The 21,971-nt window shown below is 43.3% G+C and overlaps 1 protein-coding gene across 1 annotated transcript in view; it reads right to left on the bottom strand.

Annotated features, from left to right (window-relative positions):
- Positions 1-21,971, bottom strand: part of LOC138666770 (zinc finger protein 420-like) — a 163,721-nt gene that overhangs the window by 65,315 nt on the left and 76,435 nt on the right. Inside the window, exons 7-8 of the mRNA XM_069754943.1 lie at positions 11,974-12,606; positions 6,948-7,666 (exon numbers count right to left, since the gene is read on the bottom strand). Of these exons, the coding sequence (XP_069611044.1) occupies positions 6,948-7,666; positions 11,974-12,606 (1,352 nt within the window). The remainder of the gene's footprint in view (positions 1-6,947; positions 7,667-11,973; positions 12,607-21,971) is intronic.

Genomic DNA, 21,971 nt, shown 5'->3' with positions numbered 1-21,971 from the left:
AAAATCTACAAAATGGATTTCTTCACCTGAGGTATCATTTTAATCAGTATGAAAGTGCCAATATGTCGGTGTCTGTACTTTACTTAATAAAATCATGCCAACAGGTTCTCTTTAAGTGGCACCTATTCGGGTGCCCAATCAGCACACCGAGACATGATCACGGGGTGATGGGTTGCCATAGCAGCTGGCAGCATGCTGCAGACTCGTCACTACCATCTTGGTATTCCCATGTACCGGAGGCTAGGGTCCATAGGAGATCATCATTTTCAATGCATACTGTCACCTAATACTAGCTTCATAGGAGACTTTCATATTCACAATATACTATGAGGACTGAAAAATGAAGTGACTTTTTATAAAACAAAAATTACAAATAAAACAAATTCGGATAACACTTTTCTCCTTTTAAAAACTAAGGATAAAAAAACAAAACATTTGGTATTGCCATGTTTTCAAAAGTCCCACTGATCAAAATATAAAATTCAAGAAGCATTTCCATCAAAGTTTTTATCCTCTTAATATATAGCAATCATATTATATAGCAGTGTGCACATACAATTGCTCATTTTGACTCTATACCCATTAAATTCTTGTTTTCTCGGCTCTATGTAGAAAAAGGAAGTAGCATTCCCCACTTCATATTCTGACCCAACTGCTCCCCCTTCCTCTTGCCATAGACTATTGCAGTAACTCATGACTTGTGCAGACAAAATTGACCTCCTGTTTCTACATAGAGATTAGGGTATGTGGCGACGATCCGGAACGGGCAGTGCTTTGGACACAGCACATGTTCGCTGCGTCCAAAGCACTGCCGGCTATGGAACGCAAGTGAATCCGCATAGGTTCATCTCCGCAAAAGAAATTGACATAATAATCTTTTTATTTATATAGCGCTAACATATTCCGCAGCGCTTTACACTTTTTGCATACATTATCATCACTGTCCCGATGGGGCTCACAATCTAAATTCCCGATTATTATGTCTTTGGAATGTGGGAGGAAACCGGAGTGCTCGGAGGAAACCCACGCAAAAACGGGGAGAACATACAAATTCCTTGCAGATGTTGTACTTGGTGGGATTTGAACCCAGGACTCCAGCGCTGCAAGGCTGCAGTGCTAACCACTGAGCCACTGTGCTGCCCTATAGTGCAGTCTGAAAAGATGCGCTGCATGTCAGTCTCCGCAGGTGAGCCGTGGGTATAAGATTTCTTGAAATCCCATTCACTATGCTGTAACAAGTTGGACGCTGCAGGTTGGATGCTGCACAAGTACGCAGAGCTCAACATGCAATGTTTACTGATTGTGTGCACATAAGGCTATGTGCGTACGTTGAGTATTTGCTTGCAGAAATTTCTGCAAAGTTTCTGCATCTCTTGGTAGGAAAAACACTGAGGCAAAAACAAGAGTTTTTGTATGTTTTGTGATGTAATTTCTTGCATCCACACTACCTTTTTTATACTGATGAAGTGGCATCAGGGTAATGGGATTAGGGTTTGGTGTCAGCAGCTGTCATTGACACTAGAACTAGGCTTAATAATGAAACGGTGACACCCTCATTATTAAGCTGATAAGTGAACACAAACACACACACACTGTCACCAGCCTATGTAGGCGCAATAACAGAACGAAAGTACATAGGCTGTGACCAAACAGCAACGGTTTATTTGAAAGAGAAAAAAAAACTGAAAAAAAAATTGCGTAGGCTCCCGTGTAATTTTAATAACTAGCAGAGGAAAAGCCAATGGCTGATGTTAATATTCTGGGAAGGAGCCAATAGCCATAAAGGTTTGAAATGACATACTGCTTTAATGAATCTTAATTACACCATACTCACCGAAAGCATAATCCACCAACGACAACATTTTGTGCAACAAAAATAAAATAAACCACAATATTCCTCACCTGTTCGCAGAGATGATTATCCATAATGTCCCACGACGATCCTGATCACATTGAGAGCAGTCACTGATGTGCAGTGATGTGATGTGCAGCGATACATTGCAGGAACAATTACCTCCTGTCAGTGTATCACCGACGGCCGGGTAGAGTGGTCACATCTCTCAGTGTGACTGTTTTACACGCAAAATCGCCGTGGACACTCTGGATTACCTGGACTACAGCAGACAGGTGAGTATATGGTGGTTATTATTTTTACATTTTTCTAGGAGACGAGGGCATCGGGGATTGGGTGTTAGGTGCGTATAATGTTTTTTTTTTATTTGAATATGTATGTAATTATTTTACTTTTTTTTTTAAACTGTGAGCACAGGCGCCAACTGATGATACTACGTCTCCCATCAGCAGCACCTCCTGTCACTTATCAGTGACAGCAGACGTAGTCCAATGGGAGCAAAAGTCCCATCAGCTCACGCCTGCTGACCTGCAGTAAGCTCTGACAGCATGACCCCGCAGCTCTCTCACTGATGTTCTTACTGGCGGTAGCGATACCGCCGATAAGAACCTACGCGCCGGTAAAATGGAAACACAACCTAAGCAAATCTGCAAACCTTTTTACACCTGAGTTTTTTCTGCAGATTTCAATAGAAGTTATTGAGTGAAAAACACACCTGCAGACCCCCGCAGACACACACACACACAGATACACACAGACACGCATATATTCCCTGCCCACACACTCTTCCTCCTCCCTATCTGCAGCGTTTCTCAAACGCAACTCCGCAGCAAAAGTGCAGATCTTTTTACCTGCGGTGTTGCTGCGGAATTGCCTGACTCAATGGTAGTCAATGGGTGCAGAAAATGCTGCAGATCCGCAAAAAGAATTGACATGCTGCGGAAAATAAAACGCTGCAAATCCACGCTTATTTTTCCGCAACATGTGCACACCAATTCTGTAATTCCCAATGACTAACATTGGTTGTGCACTACACTGCGGATTTGATGCGATTCTGCGCATCCAAAAACGCTGCGGAAACGCATCAAAATCCACAGCGTGTGCACATAACCTACAATGCCTACAAGTAGTATTGAACCCCCTGCAGATTTAGCAGGTTTAATAAGATGCAAATAAGTTAGAGCCTTCAAACTTCAAACAAGAGCAGGATTTATTAACAGATGCATAAATCTTACAAACCAAAAAGTTTTGTTGCTCAGTTAAATTTTTATAAATTTTAAACATAAAAGTGTGGGTCAATTATTATTCAACCCCTAGGTTTAATATTTTGTGGAATAACCTTTGTTTGCAATTACAGCTAATAATCGTCTTTTATAAGACCTGATCAGGCCGGCACAGGTCTCTGGAGTTATCTTGGCCCACTCCTCTATGCAGATCTTCTCCAAGTTATCTAGGTTCTTTGGGTGTCTCATGTGGACTTTAATCTTGAGCTCCTTCCACAAGTTTTCAATTGGGTTAAAGTCAGGAGACTGACTAGGCCACTGCAACACCTTGATTTTTTGCCTCTTGAACCAGGCCTTGGTTTTCTTGGCTGTGTGCTTTGGGTCGTTGTCTTGTTAGAAGATGAAATGACGACCCATCTTAAGATCCTTGATGGAGGAGCGGAGGTTCTTGGCCAAAATCTCCAGGTAGGCCGTGCTATCCATCTTCCCATGGATGCGGACCAGATGGCCAGGCCCCTTGGCTGAGAAACAGCCCCACAACATGATGCTGCCACCACCATGCTTGACTGTAGGGATGGTATTCTTGGGGTCGTATGCAGTGCCATCCAGTCTCCAAACGTCACGTGTGTGGTTGGCACCAAAGATCTTGATCTTGGTCTCATCAGACCAGAGAACCTTGAACCAGTCAGTCTCAGAGTCCTCCAAGTGATCATGTGCAAACTGTAGACGAGCCTTGACATGACGCTTTGAAAGTAAAGGTACCTTACGGGCTCGTCTGGAACGGAGACCATTGCGGTGGAGTACGTTACTTATGGTATTGACTGAAACCAATGTCCCCACTGCCATGAGATCTTCCCGGAGCTCCTTCCTTGTTGTCCTTGGGTTAGCCTTGACTCTTCGGACAAGCCTGGCCTCGGCACGGGAGGAAACTTTCAAAGGCTGTCAAGGCCGTGGAAGGCTAACAGTTGTTCCATAAGCCTTCCACTTCCGGATGATGCTCCCAACAGTGGAGACAGGTAGGCCCAACTCCTTGGAAAGGGTTTTGTACCCCTTGCCAGCCTTGTGACCCTCCACGATCTTGTCTCTGATGGCCTTGGAATGCTCCTTTGTCTTTCCCATGTTGACCATGTATGAGTGCTGTTCACAAGTTTGGGGAGGGTCTTAAATAGTCAGAAAAGGCTGGAAAAAGAGATAATTAATCCAAACATGTGAAGCTCATTGTTCTTTGTGCCTGAACTACTTCTTAATACTTTAGGGGAACCAAACAGAATTCTGGTGGGTTGAGGGGTTGAATAATAAATGACCCTCTGAAAAAACTTTTCACAATTAAAAAAAAAAACAAAAACAAAAGAAATAACATTCTTTTTTTCCTGCAGTGCATTTCACACTTCCAGGCTGATCTACAGTCCAAATGTCACAATGCCAAGTTAATTCCAAATGTGTAAACCTGCTAAATCTGCAGGGGGTTGAATACTACTTGTAGGCACTGTATCTGGGTATAAAGACAAAATGAGCAATTGTAAGTACACAAAGGTATATAATATCATGATTGCAAAATATTAAGAGGTTAAAAATGTTGATAGGAGTGCTTTTTTAACCAACAACATAAATCAAAAACTCCGAAAATACAATGTTTTTTTTTAAAAGTATGTTTCACAAAATAGTACAAATAAAAAATGACAGCTCACCACTTACAAAACACTTACCTCTTACTGACCTAAAGAAACATGTTGCCAGGTCATTTTTACTGCCCAACGCCATAAAGATAAAACCCCAAAAAACAATATTGGATTTGCATTTCTTTTCCCCACTTCACCACACTTGGAATTTTTTTTCTCATTTTCCACCATATTGTATGATAAATTGAATGGTGTTATTCAAGACTACAACTCATCCTGCAAGAAAACAACCCCCATAAAGCTAATTTATTGGAGAAATAAACAACAAAACCACAAATGAAAGTCCTGCCACTCTGTGAAACCATTAAAGGAAATTGTCAGTAGAATCAACCCTCCAAAACCGCCTACATGGTCATGTAGGTCATAGGAAGCTGAATAAAAGGTTGTTTTTTATGTAAATGAGCTGTTAAGAGCTATGTGCAGGACACTGATCTGCATGAGAATCTGCCTCCAGAGGTTATTATAACTGAAAGGAGGTGTTACCAGTGTGAAACATGTAACTCAGAGAACAGTAGAACTAAACTTTGTCTCATGACAAACCTGTTTTCAGCAGCAGCTCTCACAGGCTCTGTTGTATTTCAACACTGACTGCCTGTGAGCTGGAAGCTAAAGCACTGAGAAGAACCTGGAGAAGTGTCAGTTATCACACACAGCTCTGCAGTGAGATCAGCAGAGTAGACAGTTAGCCATTACACATCACACTGGTAACTCCCAGTTTCATTTAAAAATAGGCTCTGGAGGCAGATTCTCATGCAGATCTGTGTCCGGCCCATAGATCTTAACAGCTCAGATACATATAAGAAAAACAAGAATTTCTCAGGGCAAAGGCATCGGGCTCAGAGATAGCAAATTATCATTTATTAAGATTTCTATGACCTGTGTGCCCATATAGACAGCTTAGGAAGGTTGATTCTACTGACAGATTCCCTTGAAGGAGTGAGCACAGAGAAAGTGTAAATTCAAGTTCATGAAACAAAATAAATTCTTAACCCCTTCCCGATGTTGGGCGCAATAGTACGCCCATGTCGGACTCCCCGTTTGGTGCGGTTTCCAGCATTGAGCGCGCACCTTTACAGGCACATGACAGCTGATCTGTACAGTTAACATGTGCCCGAAACAGTTTCGGGTGTAATCGCGATCCACCCATAGCTGTTTGACTTGCTGAACCCGTCACATGATCGCAGGTCACTGATGGGTCGGCATGACAACCAGAGGTCTGAAGCAAACCTCTATGGCTGTCATTGCAGGATTGCTATGGTCAGCGCTCATATCAAGTGAGCGTTTCTGTTACACACAGGTGATCTGATCTTCGCCTGTATATAGCAGAGTCGATCGAAGTACAAAGAAGTTCAAATCATCCCCCATTAAACCCATTCAAAATAAAACAATAAAAAAATTAAATATACACACGTTTGGTATCGCTGCGTTCAGAATCACAGAATCTATCAAATATAAAAAAAAGAATTAACCCGATCTGTAAACAGTAACGAGAAAAAAAATATCAAAACGGCAGAATTAAGTTATTTTGGTAGCCACTATATTGCAATAAAATGCAATAACGAGCAATCAAACCATAATATTTACACCAAAATGGCTCGGCGCACAAAAAATAATTCTTCAACCAGACCCAGATCACAAAAAAATGGAGACGCTACAGGTCGTGGAAAAAGGTGCGCTTTTTTTCCCCCACCATTTAAATAAAAAAAAAAAAACCTATACATGTTTGGTGTCTATGAATTCTACGACCTGGAGAATCATAATAGCAGGTCATGTTTAGCATTTAGTGAACATGGTAAAAAAGAAATAACACAACTGTGGAATTGCAAATTTTATTTTTTTTTCACCACCCTTGGAATTTTTTTCCCATTTTCCGGTACACAATATGTTAAAATCAATGGTGTAGTTCAAAAGTACAACTTGTCCCACAAAAACAAGCCTCATATTGAACAAAAAATAGAAAAAAAAGTTATGGTTCTGGGAAGAAAGGGAGCAAAAAAACGAAATTAAAAAATTAAAATACCCCTGGTCATTAAGGGGTTAATATCGGATGCCAAAGAAATAGAATTATGTTTTTTTCGCAGATGCTCTTATAAGAATTCTACAGTTCCAACATTGAAAACGGAAAAATTGCTCAACATCTCTAAATTTACTGTTTATTCACATCTTAATTTGGGTAAATATTTTTCCACATTACAAACAAGAAAATGGTTTCTCTCCTTTGTGTATCCTCTGGTTAACAAAGTCTGATTTTTGAGTAAAACATTTTCCATAATCTGGATATGAAAATGGCTTCTCTCCTGCGTGAGTTCTCTCATGTCTAATAATATCCGATTTCTGGGTAAAACATTTTCCACATTCTGAACATGAAAACGGTTTGTGTCCTGTGTGACTTCTTTGATGTTTAACCAGAGAAGATTTCTGTGTAAAACATTTCCCACATTCCAGACATGTATATGGCTTCTCTCCTGTGTGAGTTCTCTGATGTTTAACAAGAGCTGATCTTTGGGCAAAGCATCTCCCGCATTCCATACATGAAAACGGCTTCTCCCCCGTGTGAATTCTTTCATGTTCAACAAGGACTGATTTTTGGGTAAAACATTTCCCACATTCAAAACATGAATATGGCCGCTCATCGTTGTGCGTTCGCTTGTGTATAGAAAGGCTGGAGTTGTGCTTAAAAAGTTTACCACAATCAGAGCATGGAAATAATTTACCTCTGCTGAGACCTACATTTTTATCAAAGGAGGGTTTGTTGCGATCACAATGATCAGATAACGGTTCTCTACTTTGAAGTAGTAAAGTTATATTTGGATCAATGGTCAGTTTTCTAGATTTATCATAGTCCATATTGTCTTCTACTCCATAATTAGGAGGTAAAAGGAGATGCCTCTTCATGTCTATGGTGAAGTCATCTGCTGGGGAGAAAACAGTTTTATTATTTTCTGTTTTTCGAAAACATCGTCAGTCTATGATAACATTCACACTGAAAAGCTTCCCACACAAGAAATTCAAGGATGTTGTGCTAATTAATATTACCATAATGTATTAATTAAACAAATTGAAATCATCATAATCTGTCTCCAAAATAAATTCTGTAAAATCCTCACTAATTTTGTAGTAATCACTGAAAACCTTGTACATGCAATAATAAAAAGATTCTCCCTTGTCATACCATTACATAACATTACCCTTATATTAGCATATCAGCAACGTAAATAAACTCTCCCCAAAGTGTCAATCAATGGTTTAGTTAAAGTTTTTAATAGCAATTCAAGAAGTTGTTTATGGGCTTGTTCACACGCGGAAATAAAGCGCAGCGATTTACAGTACCAGCAAATTGATGGGAGATTCCTGAAATCTCATGCACACACTGCTTATTTTTTTCTTTGTAGATTTGAACCATCAAAGCATTTTATCAAATCTGCAGCATATCAATTCTCTGTGTTCTTGATCCATTCAAATAAATGGGTAGAAAAAAAAAACGCAACTATTTTATGCTGGGCCTTTACCGCCAACAGACTTTTGTTGAAGGAAAATCCACTGCAAATATTCAGTGTGCGCACATACCCTAGTGATTATTTCTGCATTTCTCAGTCCTTGTTTCAGGTCAGTAGACCCATGACCGGTCATGAAATAGCTGTCCGTACACGGCCTGTGAAAGGCGGACACATGTAACTGTCCTTATACAGTAAAGCAATGTCTGGATTACATCAGCACATGATGGTGGCACCACTATCTTACTCAGGACATGTTGTTTGGGAGTACATCAAAGATGATGTACTGCTGGCATCCCGTGTTCACCATTGGAGCATGCATCCATCCAATGCCGAGCAGTTCTACTGCAACACAAGGAAGATTATGCTTTCTTCTTGATTTCATCACCATAGTGCAGCTAGATATCAGGCCAAAAACTCTAGTTAGGCTATAGTCGAATGCAAGTGCAGTGCAAGACATGCACATGTATTCTCATTTTTCAACATTCTCCTGGGCAGCAGCAATTTGTGGAATAATAAGTTATGTCTAATGTCACCAAGCATCTTCAAGTGCTCGCCTCGCTAAATTGCAAGTGGTGTAGCTATTTCAGATGGTTGGCTATGATCCCTAGTTAAAGAAGTTGTCCAGTACTATAACTTTTTTTTCCATAAATCTTGCTATAATGTGCCACTCAAAACATCCACTGTGTTTATTTTATCAATATTACCTTTTATCATGCTGTAGCAGCACATCCTCAGTGCTGGCTCCAGCTCTCATGTGGTTAATTGACAACTTGCTTTTTCCTGACTTATTGCGCGCTTATACTACAAGTTCCATGATGCATTGCACTGGCCTGTAAGCCAGAACCTAGCACACCCACTCCAAAACACGCCCAAACCCCTCCCTCCTCTATCTTCAATCTGAAGCATCTTAACTAGTGATGAGCGAGTATACTAGTTACTCGAGATTTTCCGAGCATGCTCGGGTGTCCTCCGAGTATTTGTAAGTTCTCGGAAATTTAGTTTTTCTCACTTCAGCTGAATGATTTACATCTGTTAGCCAGCTTGATTACATGTGGGGGTTCCCTAGCAACCAGGCAACCCCCACATGAACTTATGCTGGCTAACAGATGTAAATTATTCAGCTGCGGCGCTGAAAACTAAATCTCCGAGTACTTACAAATACTCGGCGGACACCCGACCGTGCTCGGAAAATCTCGAGTAACGAGTATATTCGCTCATCACTAATGTTAACACATTGCAAGCACCTAGGCTGATGAGGAGAGGTCACATCGGCAGAAGGTAAGTATAGGTTGGTTTATTATTTTATTTTTATTAAAGGAGACGAGGGCTTCAGGGAATTAGGTGATTGGTAAGTATGTAATCTATGTTATGTGTTTTATGTTATATGTATGTTCTGTATGTTTTTTTTTTCTTTTACATTCAACACATTAGCCGGATGATGGGACTACTACTATCCCATCATTGGCTAATGTGTCATTCACTGACAGTGTAGCAGGCATAGCCCGATGGGACTTGTAGTCCCATCGGACGATGCCTGCATATGCATACACACAGCCCGCAGACCCGGCCGCACAGCCCGCAGACCCCATGCACCGCCCATAGCCCAGGCACTCTTGATGAGTGACTGCTGTCTGTGGAGGCTGGGTGCTGATGATGTCACGTTAATTTCCAGAGTCAAGAAATTGAGGAGACGTTGGCAGATATTAGCGGCAGCTGCAACCTGGGGGTCACGTGACCCAGACTCAGCTGCCGGCATAGCGCCACTAACAGGCAGTACCAGCAAAAGAGGTTATCTACAAAATTCATTAGGGCCCCCGGGGGAGGGATACATTGGGGGGTTAATTGAAAGTAGTGGACAACCCCTTTAATGTGAGTCATTGCATGTTATTTAGAAATTGGGATATAAAGATGCTAGATCCACGGTCAGTCCAGCATGTCAGCCCAATAGAATCCCCCATGATAATTTTACCAATTGCTCCCATTTTTTGTTTCAAAGATATGAGAACATTATACAGGCCGGTTAATTAGCACATGTCCAATCAGAGAAACCATTCTGTTATTGACATGTACAGAAAGCAAGTACGGTAAATTATGTAGCTAAAATTCACATGGAACACAATGTTATAAAAATATATTTTCTCTCACACAATCTAAAAAGATCTTTATTTTAGAATATTAAATTGATTTATGCAAAAGCATCAACCATACTCAAAGAAGACTTTCAGCATTATTTGCATATATAATGCTTACCATTAATATGTTGTCTAATTTATTTAATCCCACCTCCGTTACCTCTATATCCCCTCTCCCTTCATTATGGGAAGTTGGGTCATGTGACAACAGGACGATAATCAGGACTGATGTATAAACAGTAAGTTCGTCTCTGATTATTGAGAACTACAAGATGAAAATCACTCATCCTGACAGCTCAGATTCTCCCCCTCCCTGTCCGTCTGTACGCCCTCCCATGCAGCTCAAAGTATGGGTGAAGACTTATGAAACGGTCTAAAAGAAGAACTGTCTTTGGTGCCCACAGTAACCAATCATAGAGCAGCTTTCATTTTACATGCTGCTCATGAAAAAAGAAAGCTGTGCGGTGATAGCTAAGGGCAGGAAAGACAACCAGAGCGGCTTTCACTTTGTATCCTGCCATGGGAAAATGAAAGCTAAGCTGTGATTGGTTGATATGAGCAACAACGTTTTTCTGTTAGTTGAATAAACATGGTGTATTCTTTCTGCTTTATATCATACACCAAGACTGCTGTATACATCAAAAAGGATACACAGAGGCGCTGCTGTATACATCACATAGCATCGATACATTGAGGCTCTGCTGTATATATCATATAGGATACACAGACTGCTGTATACATCTCATAAAATACACTTAGAGTCAGCTGCATACATCACATAGGATACACTAAGGCTCTGCTGTATACATCACATAGGATACAAAGAGTGCTGTATACATCTCATAAAAAACAGACTGCTGTATACATCACAAAGGATGCACAGGCTTATGCATACATGAACAGTTTTATGTCACTCATCTATTAATGGTTGCCATTAGACAGGAACAAGAACAATGTGAGGATACTTTGGCATCATATGAAATGCCGTCCATATTAGGGTAACCATATCCGACGTGTAGAAAGATTCAAGATGTCAGATACCCCAGATATGACATATCAAGTAACACAAGGCATACAGAAAAAAGATATCTGCATTATTATTATTTAATAAAATCCCAAGTTGCACACGTTACATGCATTTTTTTTGAGGGAATACATCTTTAATAAATAAATGCTTTATAAGGGAATACGTTTTGTAACTGACTTTATACATAAACATTTTCAGACACTATAAATATGAAAACGAATTCTACACTTTGTGGATTTGTTGGTGTTTATTAAAAGATGATTTGTGGGTAAAACCTGACCCACATTGCAAACATGAATATGGCTTCTCCCCAGTGTGGATTCTCCGATGCTCAATTAAAACAGATTTCCGTGAAAAATGTTTCCCACATTCTGAGCATGAAAACGGCTTCTCTTTTGTGTGAATTCTCTGATGGGTAACAAGAATTGATTTGTGGGCAAACTTTTTCCCACATTCCAAACATGAAAATGGTTTCCCCAGTATATGTATTCTATGATGTTCAACAAGAGTTGCTTTCCGAGTAAACCGCTTCCCACATTCCACGCATGAAAATGGTTTCTCACCTGTGTGAGTTCTCTGATGTTCAACAAGGACAGACTTCTGAGCAAATTTTTTTCCACATTCTGAACATGAAAATGGTCTAACCCCTGTGTGAATTTTCTCGTGTTCATTAAGAACGGATTTCTGTGCAAACCTTCTACCACATTCTAAACATGAAAATGGCTTTTCCCCTGTATGAATTATCTGATGTGTCTCAAGATGATGTTTTCGAGAAAAACATTTTCCACAATGTCCACATAAAAATGGTTTCTCCCCTGTGTGAATTAACTTATGTCTCTTTAGGTGATGCTTACGTGTAAAATATTTGTCACACTCGAAACATAAAAATAGCTTCTTGTCTGTCTGATGGTCAACATCAGATTTAGGGTTTAAGCAATTCCCACATTGTGAACGTAAATACAATGGCTCATCGCTAGAAGTTCCCTTGTCCAGAGAAAGATTCAAGTTTTTTGTAAAATCTCTGCTGCACTCAGAATAGGGGACTATTTCCAACGACTCTCTGCTGTGAAGAACAGGGGGTAATTTGAGGGCAGTATGGCGTTCTCTAGATTTATCTTGATTGATATAAGGATCTTCGCTTGTATAATTTGGAAATAAAATAAAATGTCCTTCTGGGTTTCTGGCGCAGTCATCTGCTGGAAAAAAAAATACTTTTAAAATGTTATTGAGGATCTTTTTATTAACATTCTTATTGAAAGTTTTCCACACAAGATACTTGTTCTTGTTGTTGCTCAATAAAATAGGAAATTATTTCATGTTATAATCATATAAAAATATATAATTAATAATTCTGCCAGACCTGATAACTAAAAACCTTAAGAGGGATTTTTAAAACTATAGATACTATCATTAGAATACATCACGAATATCAGATCGGTGAGGATATGACATCCAGCACCCCGACCGATCATCTGCTCTCAGCTCCAGCAGGATGTAAAGGGTGTATGTAACGGCACACTATCGCCCCGTCACACTATTTTGTAACTGCTACAGGGAGCAACCACTAAACAGTGTGCCAGAGCGGTGGTGCTCTTCAAGGAGCATCTTTTCTCATAATTGTGTTGTGCCTCTTACAGCTTCTGGATATTTATGAATTGAAAATAAAGTGTCTAATCTCTTATCAATGAAAAATACAACTTGGGAGATAAGATAGAGTATAGGAGGCTCAGTGTTTAGCACTGGAGCCCTGCAGCGCTGGGGTCCTGGGTTCAAATCCCACCAAAGACAACATCTGCAAGGAGTTTGTATGTTCTCCCCATGTTTGCAGGAGTTTCCTCCCACTCTCCAAAGACATACAGATAAGAAATTAGATTGTGAGGCCCAATGTGGACAGCGATAATCATGTGACGGCAGTTCCATGTCCAACTGTGAGTTTAACTATCTTATCAAGGGATTGGCCAATACTGTTTTTTATTGATGGCCTAGCCTAAAGGTACCGTCACACTAGACGATATCGCTAGCGATCCGTGACGTTGCAGCGTCCTCGCTAGCGATATCGTCCAGTGTGACAGGCAGCAGCGATCAGGCCCCTGCTGTGCTGTCGCTGGTCGGGGAAGAAAGTCCAGAACTTTATTTGGTCGCTGGACTCCCCGTAGACATCGCTGAATCGGCGTGTGACACCGATTCAGCGATGTCTTCGCTGGTAACCAGGGTAAACATCGGGTTACTAAGCGCAGGGCCGCGCTTAGTAACCCGATGTTTACCCTGGTTACCATCGTTAAAGTAAAAAAAACAACCGCTACATACTTACCTACCACTGTCTGTCCTCGGCGCTCTGCTTCTCTGGTCTGGCTGTGAGCACAGCGGCCGGAAAGCAGAGCGGTGACGTCACCGCTCTGCTTTCCGGCTGCCCGGCGCTCACAGCCAGACCAGAGAAGCAGAGCGCCGAGGACAGACAGCAGTAGGTAAGTATGTAGCGTTTGTTTTTTTACTTTTAGGATGGTAACCAGGGTAAACATCGGGTTACTAAGCGCGGCCCTGCGCTTAGTAACCCGATGTTTACCCTGGTTACCGGGGACCTCGGGATCGTTGGTCGCTGGAGAGCTGTCTGTGTGACAGCTCTCCAGCGACCAAACAGCGACGCTGCAGCGATCCGGATTGTTGACGGTATCGCTGCAGCGTCGTTTAGTGTGACGGTACCTTTAGCATAGGTCATCAATATCAAAATCGATGGGAGTATGACACAAAACACTCTCACTGATCAGCCAGCAGCAGGAAGTTCTTGGATGCTGCCAGAACATAGCAGCTCAGCCAACCTCTTTAACCAAAAGTTTAGATGTCCATCAGACGATCTGACATCTTCACACGCATGCAAAAAAACGTGACTGCATTATGCTCGTATCACCATTTACACACACTTATCTGTTTCTTTACAAAATTCATAAAGACACTGGACAGGTATTTTACATCGGGGGTATCCTGATATATAAAATATATATAAAAACCATATGCATAAAATGTGTGTGTAAATGTGTGTGTATGTATATATTTGGCTTTCAGGTGAAATTTATGGAAAACACAAAAAGTTCACGCTACAGTGATATTTTATCATGAAACTAGAGCATTTAAGTAGAAACATGCAATGATGATTTCTCAAACAATTTACTGAAACAAAAGCCAATGACAGTGGTGGGTATACCCCAACAAAAATGTCAATGTCTCAATAACTTATGTGATATGGGACAACAATTTGACAATGGCATCTCATGCTGTTCAGAAGTCGAGTTATTGTCTGCTGAGGCATGGCATCCCACTCTTCTTGAAGTGCGGCCCGCAGGTCATTGAGGTTCTAGGGTACAGAGTTATGAGCCTCTAGACGGCGACTCAGCTGATCCCATAGGTTTTTCTTATGGGATTTAGGTCTGGTGAAAGTGCAGGCCACTCCATTTGATGTACCCACGTGTCCCAACAGCCTAATGATGCAATCTCGATGAGCTGGAGCATGGTCATCTGTGAAGATTAAATTAGGTCTGTGTTGTTCATGCAGAGGCACAATAACTGTGTTAATGAGGTTATCCCATTAGTAGGAGCTTGTCTCTGTACCATACACAAAGTGTAGGGCAGTCCTGTATGAACTAGACACAGCTGCCCACATCAACACCACCAAAGGCTCGTTCGCTGACAACAGTGGCTGATGCATGGCGCTCTCCTTGACGTCGCAAATATTGTTGGCGGCCATCATTTTTGCTCAGCGTGAAACAATTTTCTTCAGTGAATAGCACGGAGACCCACTGGTCCCTTGTTCAGCGTAGATGCTCCCTGGCCCATGCAAAATGATGACGCCTGTGCCTGATGGTGCAGTCAGGTATCCTTGCTAGTCATCTAGCACGCAGACCATGCTGATGTAAATGGTTTCAAACGGTCTGATGTGATGCTGAGGTGACTCTCACCTCCCTTAAATGTGTCTGTTGTGTAGCACGGTGGCGCAGTGGTTAGCACAGCAGCCTTGCAGCGCTGGGGTCCTGGGTTCTAATCCCACCCAGGACAACATCTGCAAAGAGTTTGTATGTTCTCTCCGTGTTTGCGTGGGTTTCCTCCGGGTACTCCGGTTTCCTCCCACATTCCAAAGACATACTGATAGGGATCCTAGATTGTGAGCCCCATCGGGGACAGTGATGATAATGTGTGCAACTTGTAAAGCGCTGCGGAATATGTTAGCGCTATATAAAAATAAAGATTATTATTATTATTTATTAGCATTCATCATCCAGTTCCGCGGTCATCAGTGTGGGATGTGGCCAAAAGACATCCACTTCTCTACTTTCTGTGACTCTGCCAGACTCTCTGCATCTCTGTTGCAACCTGCTGATGACAGTCTAAGCTCAGTGTCCACTACCATCTGATAACTTCCTGCTTGAAGCCTCACAATAGTGAGGTACTGTTGATCAATTGGTTGGTATCGTCTTGGTCTCATGATGTCAAAATGTGAACAGCATGATGAGGAGGACTGTTTAAATACCAATTCTTTTTGAACCCCAGAATGTATTGGGCGATTCATGGATCAAACACCTGGTGAGAATTTTGCCATTAATCTCCTTATTAGGCTAAGTTCACATTTGCGTTCGGGGGCTTTGCGGAGGGCTGCGTACGTCCTCCGTTAAGCCCCGCCTACTTCTGCATGCGTCCTGCATACATATCTTTAACACTGGGTATGCAGGTCATGCGGATATATGCGGATGCATGTCAAAACGACACATCTGCATGTCCTGCGTACCCAATGTTAAATAAGTATGTGGGGCTTAACGGAGGACGTACACAGCCCTCCGCAAAGCCCCCAAAAGCAAATGTGAACCAGGCCTTAGAGAACAGCAAGTTGTGCAAAAAGTACTGAAACACTGAACAGTTGGACATGTGCATTCAAAAGTTCAACTGAAAAGGTTAGAGTGCAATTTAGGATGATCCTGAAACGTCACACGAAAGGAGTGGTCAGTAAATTTTATCGTAGGTAAACTTCACCTGTGAGACTTAAAAAAAAATCCAGAAAATCACATTGTATGATTTTTACATAATTAATTTGCATTTTATTGCACAATGGAATATAATGGAAAACAGAACTTAATATTCGGTACAGAAACTAAGTTTGCCCACACTGCAGCAGGGATTTTGTCCCACTCCTCCATACAGATCTTCTAGGTTTCAGGGCTGTGGCTGGGCAACATTGAGTTTCAGCTCCCTCCAAAAAGTTTCTATTGGTGTCAGAAATATCCAAACAAAAAAAGTTGTTAAACCGCACCCTTAAGTGTCCAAGTCTTTAAAGACCAAGAGGCGCAAGTCAACCAGGGAGTCCACCCCGGAACGTGTTCCATATCCAGATAAATCAAAAAACAGTGCCTCAAACTGTAGTGAAGATAAATCTTACATTTTATTCTGCCTCCTGTGGCGACATTTCGGTCCAGAGACCTTTTTCGAGAACTATTGGTGTCAGGTCTGTAGAATGGCTAGGCCACTCCATGACCTTGAAATGCTACTTACAGAGCCACTGCTTAATTGTCCTGGCTTTGTGTTTCGGGTCATTGTCTTGCTGGAAGACCCAGCCACGACCCATCTTCAATACTCTTACTGAGGGAAGGAGGTTGTTGAGGTTGCTGGCAAAAACCTTGCAATACATGACTCCATCCATCCTCCCTTCAATATAGTGCAGTTGTCCTGTGCCCTTTGCAAAAAAGCACCCCCAAAGTATGTTTCCCCCACCATCTTTCGTGGTCGGGTTGGTGGTCTTAGGGTTGTACTCATCAATCTACTTTCTCTCAACACGGCAATTGTAGTTTATACCAAAAAGTTCTATCTTGGTTTGATCTGACCACATGACCTTCTCCCATGCCTCCTCTGGATCTTCCAGATGGTCATTGGCGAACTGGAAACAGGCCTGGACATGGGATGGCGTGATTAGGGGGATCTTGCGTGCTCTGCAGGATTTTAATCCATAACGGAATAGTCTGTTATTAACTGTAATGTTTGAGACTGTGGTCCCAGCTCTTTCCAGGTCATTGACCAGGTCATACTGTGTAGTGCTCGGCTGATTTCTGAACTTTCTCAAAATCATCCTTGCTCCACAACGTGATCTCACCAAACTACTTGCCTATTGTCCTGTAGCTCATCCCAGCCTTGTGCATATCTACAATTTTGTCACTGGTGTCCGTAGACAGCTCTTTGTCCTTGGCCATGGTGAAGAGGGTGGAGTGTGATTGTGTGGACAGGTGTCTTTTATTCAGGTAATGAGTTAAAGCAGGTGCAATTAATACAGGTAAAGACTGCAGAAGAGGATGGCTTCTTAAGGAAAAACTAACAGGTCTGTGAGAGCCAGAATTCTTGCTGGTTGGTAGGTGATCAAATACTTATTTTATGCAATCAAATGCAATTTAATTACCGTATTTTCCGGCGTATAAGACAACTGGGCGTTTAAGACGACCCCCCAAGTTTTCCAGTTAAAATATAAAATCTTCTTAAAAGTCTGGGGTCTTCTTATATGCCATGTGTCGTCTTATCGGGCGGGTGACTAATATGCCTTTTTTTTGGGGGGGTAGTGGTCCCGATGACGAAGAGAGGGGGCGTTTCACAGGAAAGTGTGAGTGGAGTGTCCCCCTATTACCTCATTGTGGCAGCGTGGGGTCTCTGTGCTGGGGAGCGGCTCCTCTTTGTGCCGCCTGGGTGCTCTGTGCAGTGGGGCGGCGGATCTTCATGCAGCGTCGGGGCACTGTGCTGTGGGGCGGCGGATCTTCGTGCAGCGTCGGGGCTCCGCCGGCATTTCCTCAAAGCCCGGAGGAACCGGCAGCTCCATTGCTGCGATACGGTGGCCTCCGGGAAAATGGCCGCTGGGGGCGGCGCATGCTCAGATTCAGATCTAGTCTCCCCCTTCATGTAAAAGAAGCTCTAGAGACAGTTATCTTCCAGGCAACGTCCTCCGCATAGCCTGGAAGAGGTAATTTATATAAAAGTGATAGAGAATGATTTCTCACCAACAAGACTTCTGATATGAGAAATACAGGCAGGTCTTTTTTCAGCAGTCTATAATCTGTATGTCTGTATTAATAGTTTAGATAGGTCAAATGTGGTAACGGATTCCCTTTAAGGTTGACTCGGGCAGCTATGTGCTGCTTGAATTTTCAGGGGAAAAAAACAAAAACAAAACACCCAGTTACCACATGCTATTCCAGAATTTAGTCCCATTTGGATGTCTAATTATCTTCCCAGCAATTCCTCACTGCAATTCTACTACCAACTACTACAGCCATGATCAATCCAGTTAAAGCTGGTGCTACTGCACTCTCAGCTCTGCTGTATCAATGGCATGGTAACAAACCAGTCAAATAGCTCAAGGCACCAAATTTATCAACTATCAGCTACTCATGACTGTAACCAACAGCTAGTATCTAGCTCAGTCTAGTTTATTGTGGTACTGTCCGCTCTGTTGTGCCGTATTACAGGTTAACAAACATGTCACTGCTATAAAAGGGAACCTATCACCCCCAAAATCGAATTTTGTAATGCTGTAGGCAAGCCCCCGATGTATCCTGAAAGATGAGAAAAAAAAGGTTAGATTATACTCACCCAGGGGCGGTCCCACTGCGGTCCGGTCCGATGGGCGTCGCGGTCCGGGGCCTCCCATCTTCTTACGATGACATCCTCTTCTTGTCTTCATGCTGTGGCTTCGACGTACTTTGTCTGCCCTGTTGAGGGCAGAGCAAAGTACTGCAGTGCGCAGGCGCTGGGCCTCTCTGACCTTTCCCGGCACCTGCGCACTGAAGTACTTTGCTCTGACCTCAACAGGGTAGACAAAGTACGCCGGAGCCGCAGCATGAAGACAAGAAGAGGACGTCATCGTAAGAAGATGGGAGGCCCCGGACTGGAACGCGACCCCCATCGGACCAGAACAGAACCGGGACCGCCCCTGGGTGAGTATAATCTAACCTCTTTCTCATCTTTCATGATACATTGGGGGTTTACCTAGATAAACCCCTGATACCGGTGGGCTTAGCTCACCTTCGATTTTGGGGGTGACAGGTTCCCTTTAAGATACCGGATAATTTTTTCTGCTATCCTGATGCTGTTGCACACTACAACTCTGCTACTCCCATGTTTAACTGCACTTCTACTATCAAGATACCAGTTGCCCACACGTCTCTGCTCTTCTGTGCCCATCTGTGTTATGAACAGGTAATTCAGAACCACAATGGGTCTAGTGGTTAAGAGCACACAAGGTGACCTGACAGTTACCAATAACAAGGACGAGCTCTGAGACGTGGGAACTCTGCTGACCGCAATCCCTAATCCTATCATACCACACTAGAGGTAGCCGTGGATTGCGCCTAACGCTCCCTATGCAACTCGGCACAGCCTGAGAAACTAACTAGCCCTGAAGATAGAAAAATAAGCCTACCTTGCCTCAGAGAAATTCCCCAAAGGAAAAGGCAGCCCCCCACATATAATGACTGTGAGTTAAGATGAAAATACAAACACAGAGATGAAATGGATTTTAGCAAAGTGAGGCCCGACTGACTGAATAGACCGAAGATAGGAAAGATTACTTTGCGGCCAACACAAAACCCTACAAACAACCACGCAGAGGGGCAAAAAGACCCTCCGCACCGACTAACGGTACGGAGGTACCCCCTCTGCGTCCCAGAGCTTCCAGCAAGCAAGAAAAACCAATAGCGCAAGCTGGACAGAAAATATAGCAACAAAAGTAACACCAGCAAAACTTAGCTATGCAGGAAAGACAGGCCACAGGAACGATCCAGGAGAGAGCAAGATCCACACTAGAACATTGACTGGAGGCCAAGAGCAAAGCACTAGGTGGAGATAACCCCTTCCTGACCTTTGACGCATACGCTGCGTCATGAAAGTCGGTGCCATTCCGACCCATGACGCAGCATATGCGTCATGGAAAGATCGCGTCCCTGCAGGCCGGGTGAAAGGGTTAACTCCCATTTCACCCGATCTGCAGGGACAGGGGGAGTGGTAGTTTAGCCCAGGGGGGGTGGCTTCACCCCCTCGTGGCTACGATCGCTCTGATTGGCTGTTGAAAGTGAAACTGCCAATCAGAGCGATTTGTAATATTTCACCTAAAAAAATGGTGAAATATTACAATCCAGCCATGGCCGATGCTGCAATATCATCGGCCATGGCTGGACACACTAATGTGCACCCACCCCACTCCTCCGATCGCCCCCCCAGCTCCCCGATCTGTGGTCCGCTCCCCTCGGTCCTGTGCTCCGCTCCCCCGTCCTCCTGCCCGCTCCCCCCGTGCTCCAATCACACCCCCCGTGCTCCAATCAAACCCCCCGCACTCCGATCCCACCCCCCGCACAGCGATCCCCCGCACAGCGATCCCCCCCCCCCCGCACAGCGATTCCCCCCCCCGTGCTCCAATCCACCCGCCCGCACAGCGATCCCCCACTCCGTGCTCCAATCCACCCCCCCCCGTGTTCCGATCCACCCCCCCCGTGCTCCGACGCCACCCCCCCCCCCCCCCGTGCCCTGATCTCCCCCCCCTTATACTTACCTGGCCTCCCGGGTCCCGTCCGTCTTCTTTCCTGGGCGCCGCCATCTTCCAAAATGGCGGGCGCATATGCAGTGCGCCCGCCGAATCTGACAGCCGGCAGATTCGTTCCAGAATGAGTTTTGATCACTGAGATATAACCTCTCAGTGATCAAAATAAAAAAAAAAAGTAAATGACCCCCCCCCCCCCCCTTTGTCACCCCCATAGGTAGGGACAATAAAAAAATAATTTTATTTTTTTTTCCCACTAAGGTTGGGGTAAGAACTAGGGTTAGGGTTAGGGTTAGGGTTAGGGCTAGGGTTAGGGTTTCGGTATGTGCACACGTATTCTGGTCCTCTGCGGATTTTTCCGCTGCGGATTTATGGCGGATTTACCATGTTTTTTCTGCGCATTTCAATGCGGTTTTACAACAGCGATTTTCTATTTGAGCAGTTGTAAAACCGCTGTGGAATCCGCAGAAAGAAGTGACATGCTGCGGAATGTAAACCGCTGCGTTTCCGTGCAGTTTTTCTGCAGCATGTGTACAGCGATTTTTGTTTTCCATAGGTTTACATTGAACTGTAAACTCATGGGAAACTGCTGCGGATCCGCAGCGTTTTCCGCAGCGTGTGCACATACCTTTAGAATTAGGCTATGTGCACATGGTGCGGATTGGCCGCTGCGGATCCGCAGCAGAGTTCCATCAGGTTTACAGTACCATGTAAACATATGGAAAGCCAAATCCGCTGTGCCCATGGTGCGGAAAATACCGCGCGGGAACGCTGCGTTGTATTTTCCGCAGCATGTCAATTCTTTGTGCGGATTCCGCAGCGTTTTACACCTGTTCCTCAATAGGAATCCGCAGGTGAAATCCGGACAAAAAACACTGGAAATCCGCGGTAAATCCGCAGGTAAAACGCAGTGCCTTTTACCCGCGGATTTTTCAAAAATGGTGCTGAAAAATCTCATACGAATCCGCAACGTGGGCACATAGCCTTAGGGTTAGGGTTGGAATTAGGGTT

Source organism: Ranitomeya imitator, chromosome 2 (assembly GCF_032444005.1).
Source record: "Ranitomeya imitator isolate aRanImi1 chromosome 2, aRanImi1.pri, whole genome shotgun sequence".
NCBI lineage: Eukaryota > Metazoa > Chordata > Amphibia > Anura > Dendrobatidae > Ranitomeya > Ranitomeya imitator.
This window is presented reverse-complemented; position numbering and strand designations above follow the sequence as displayed.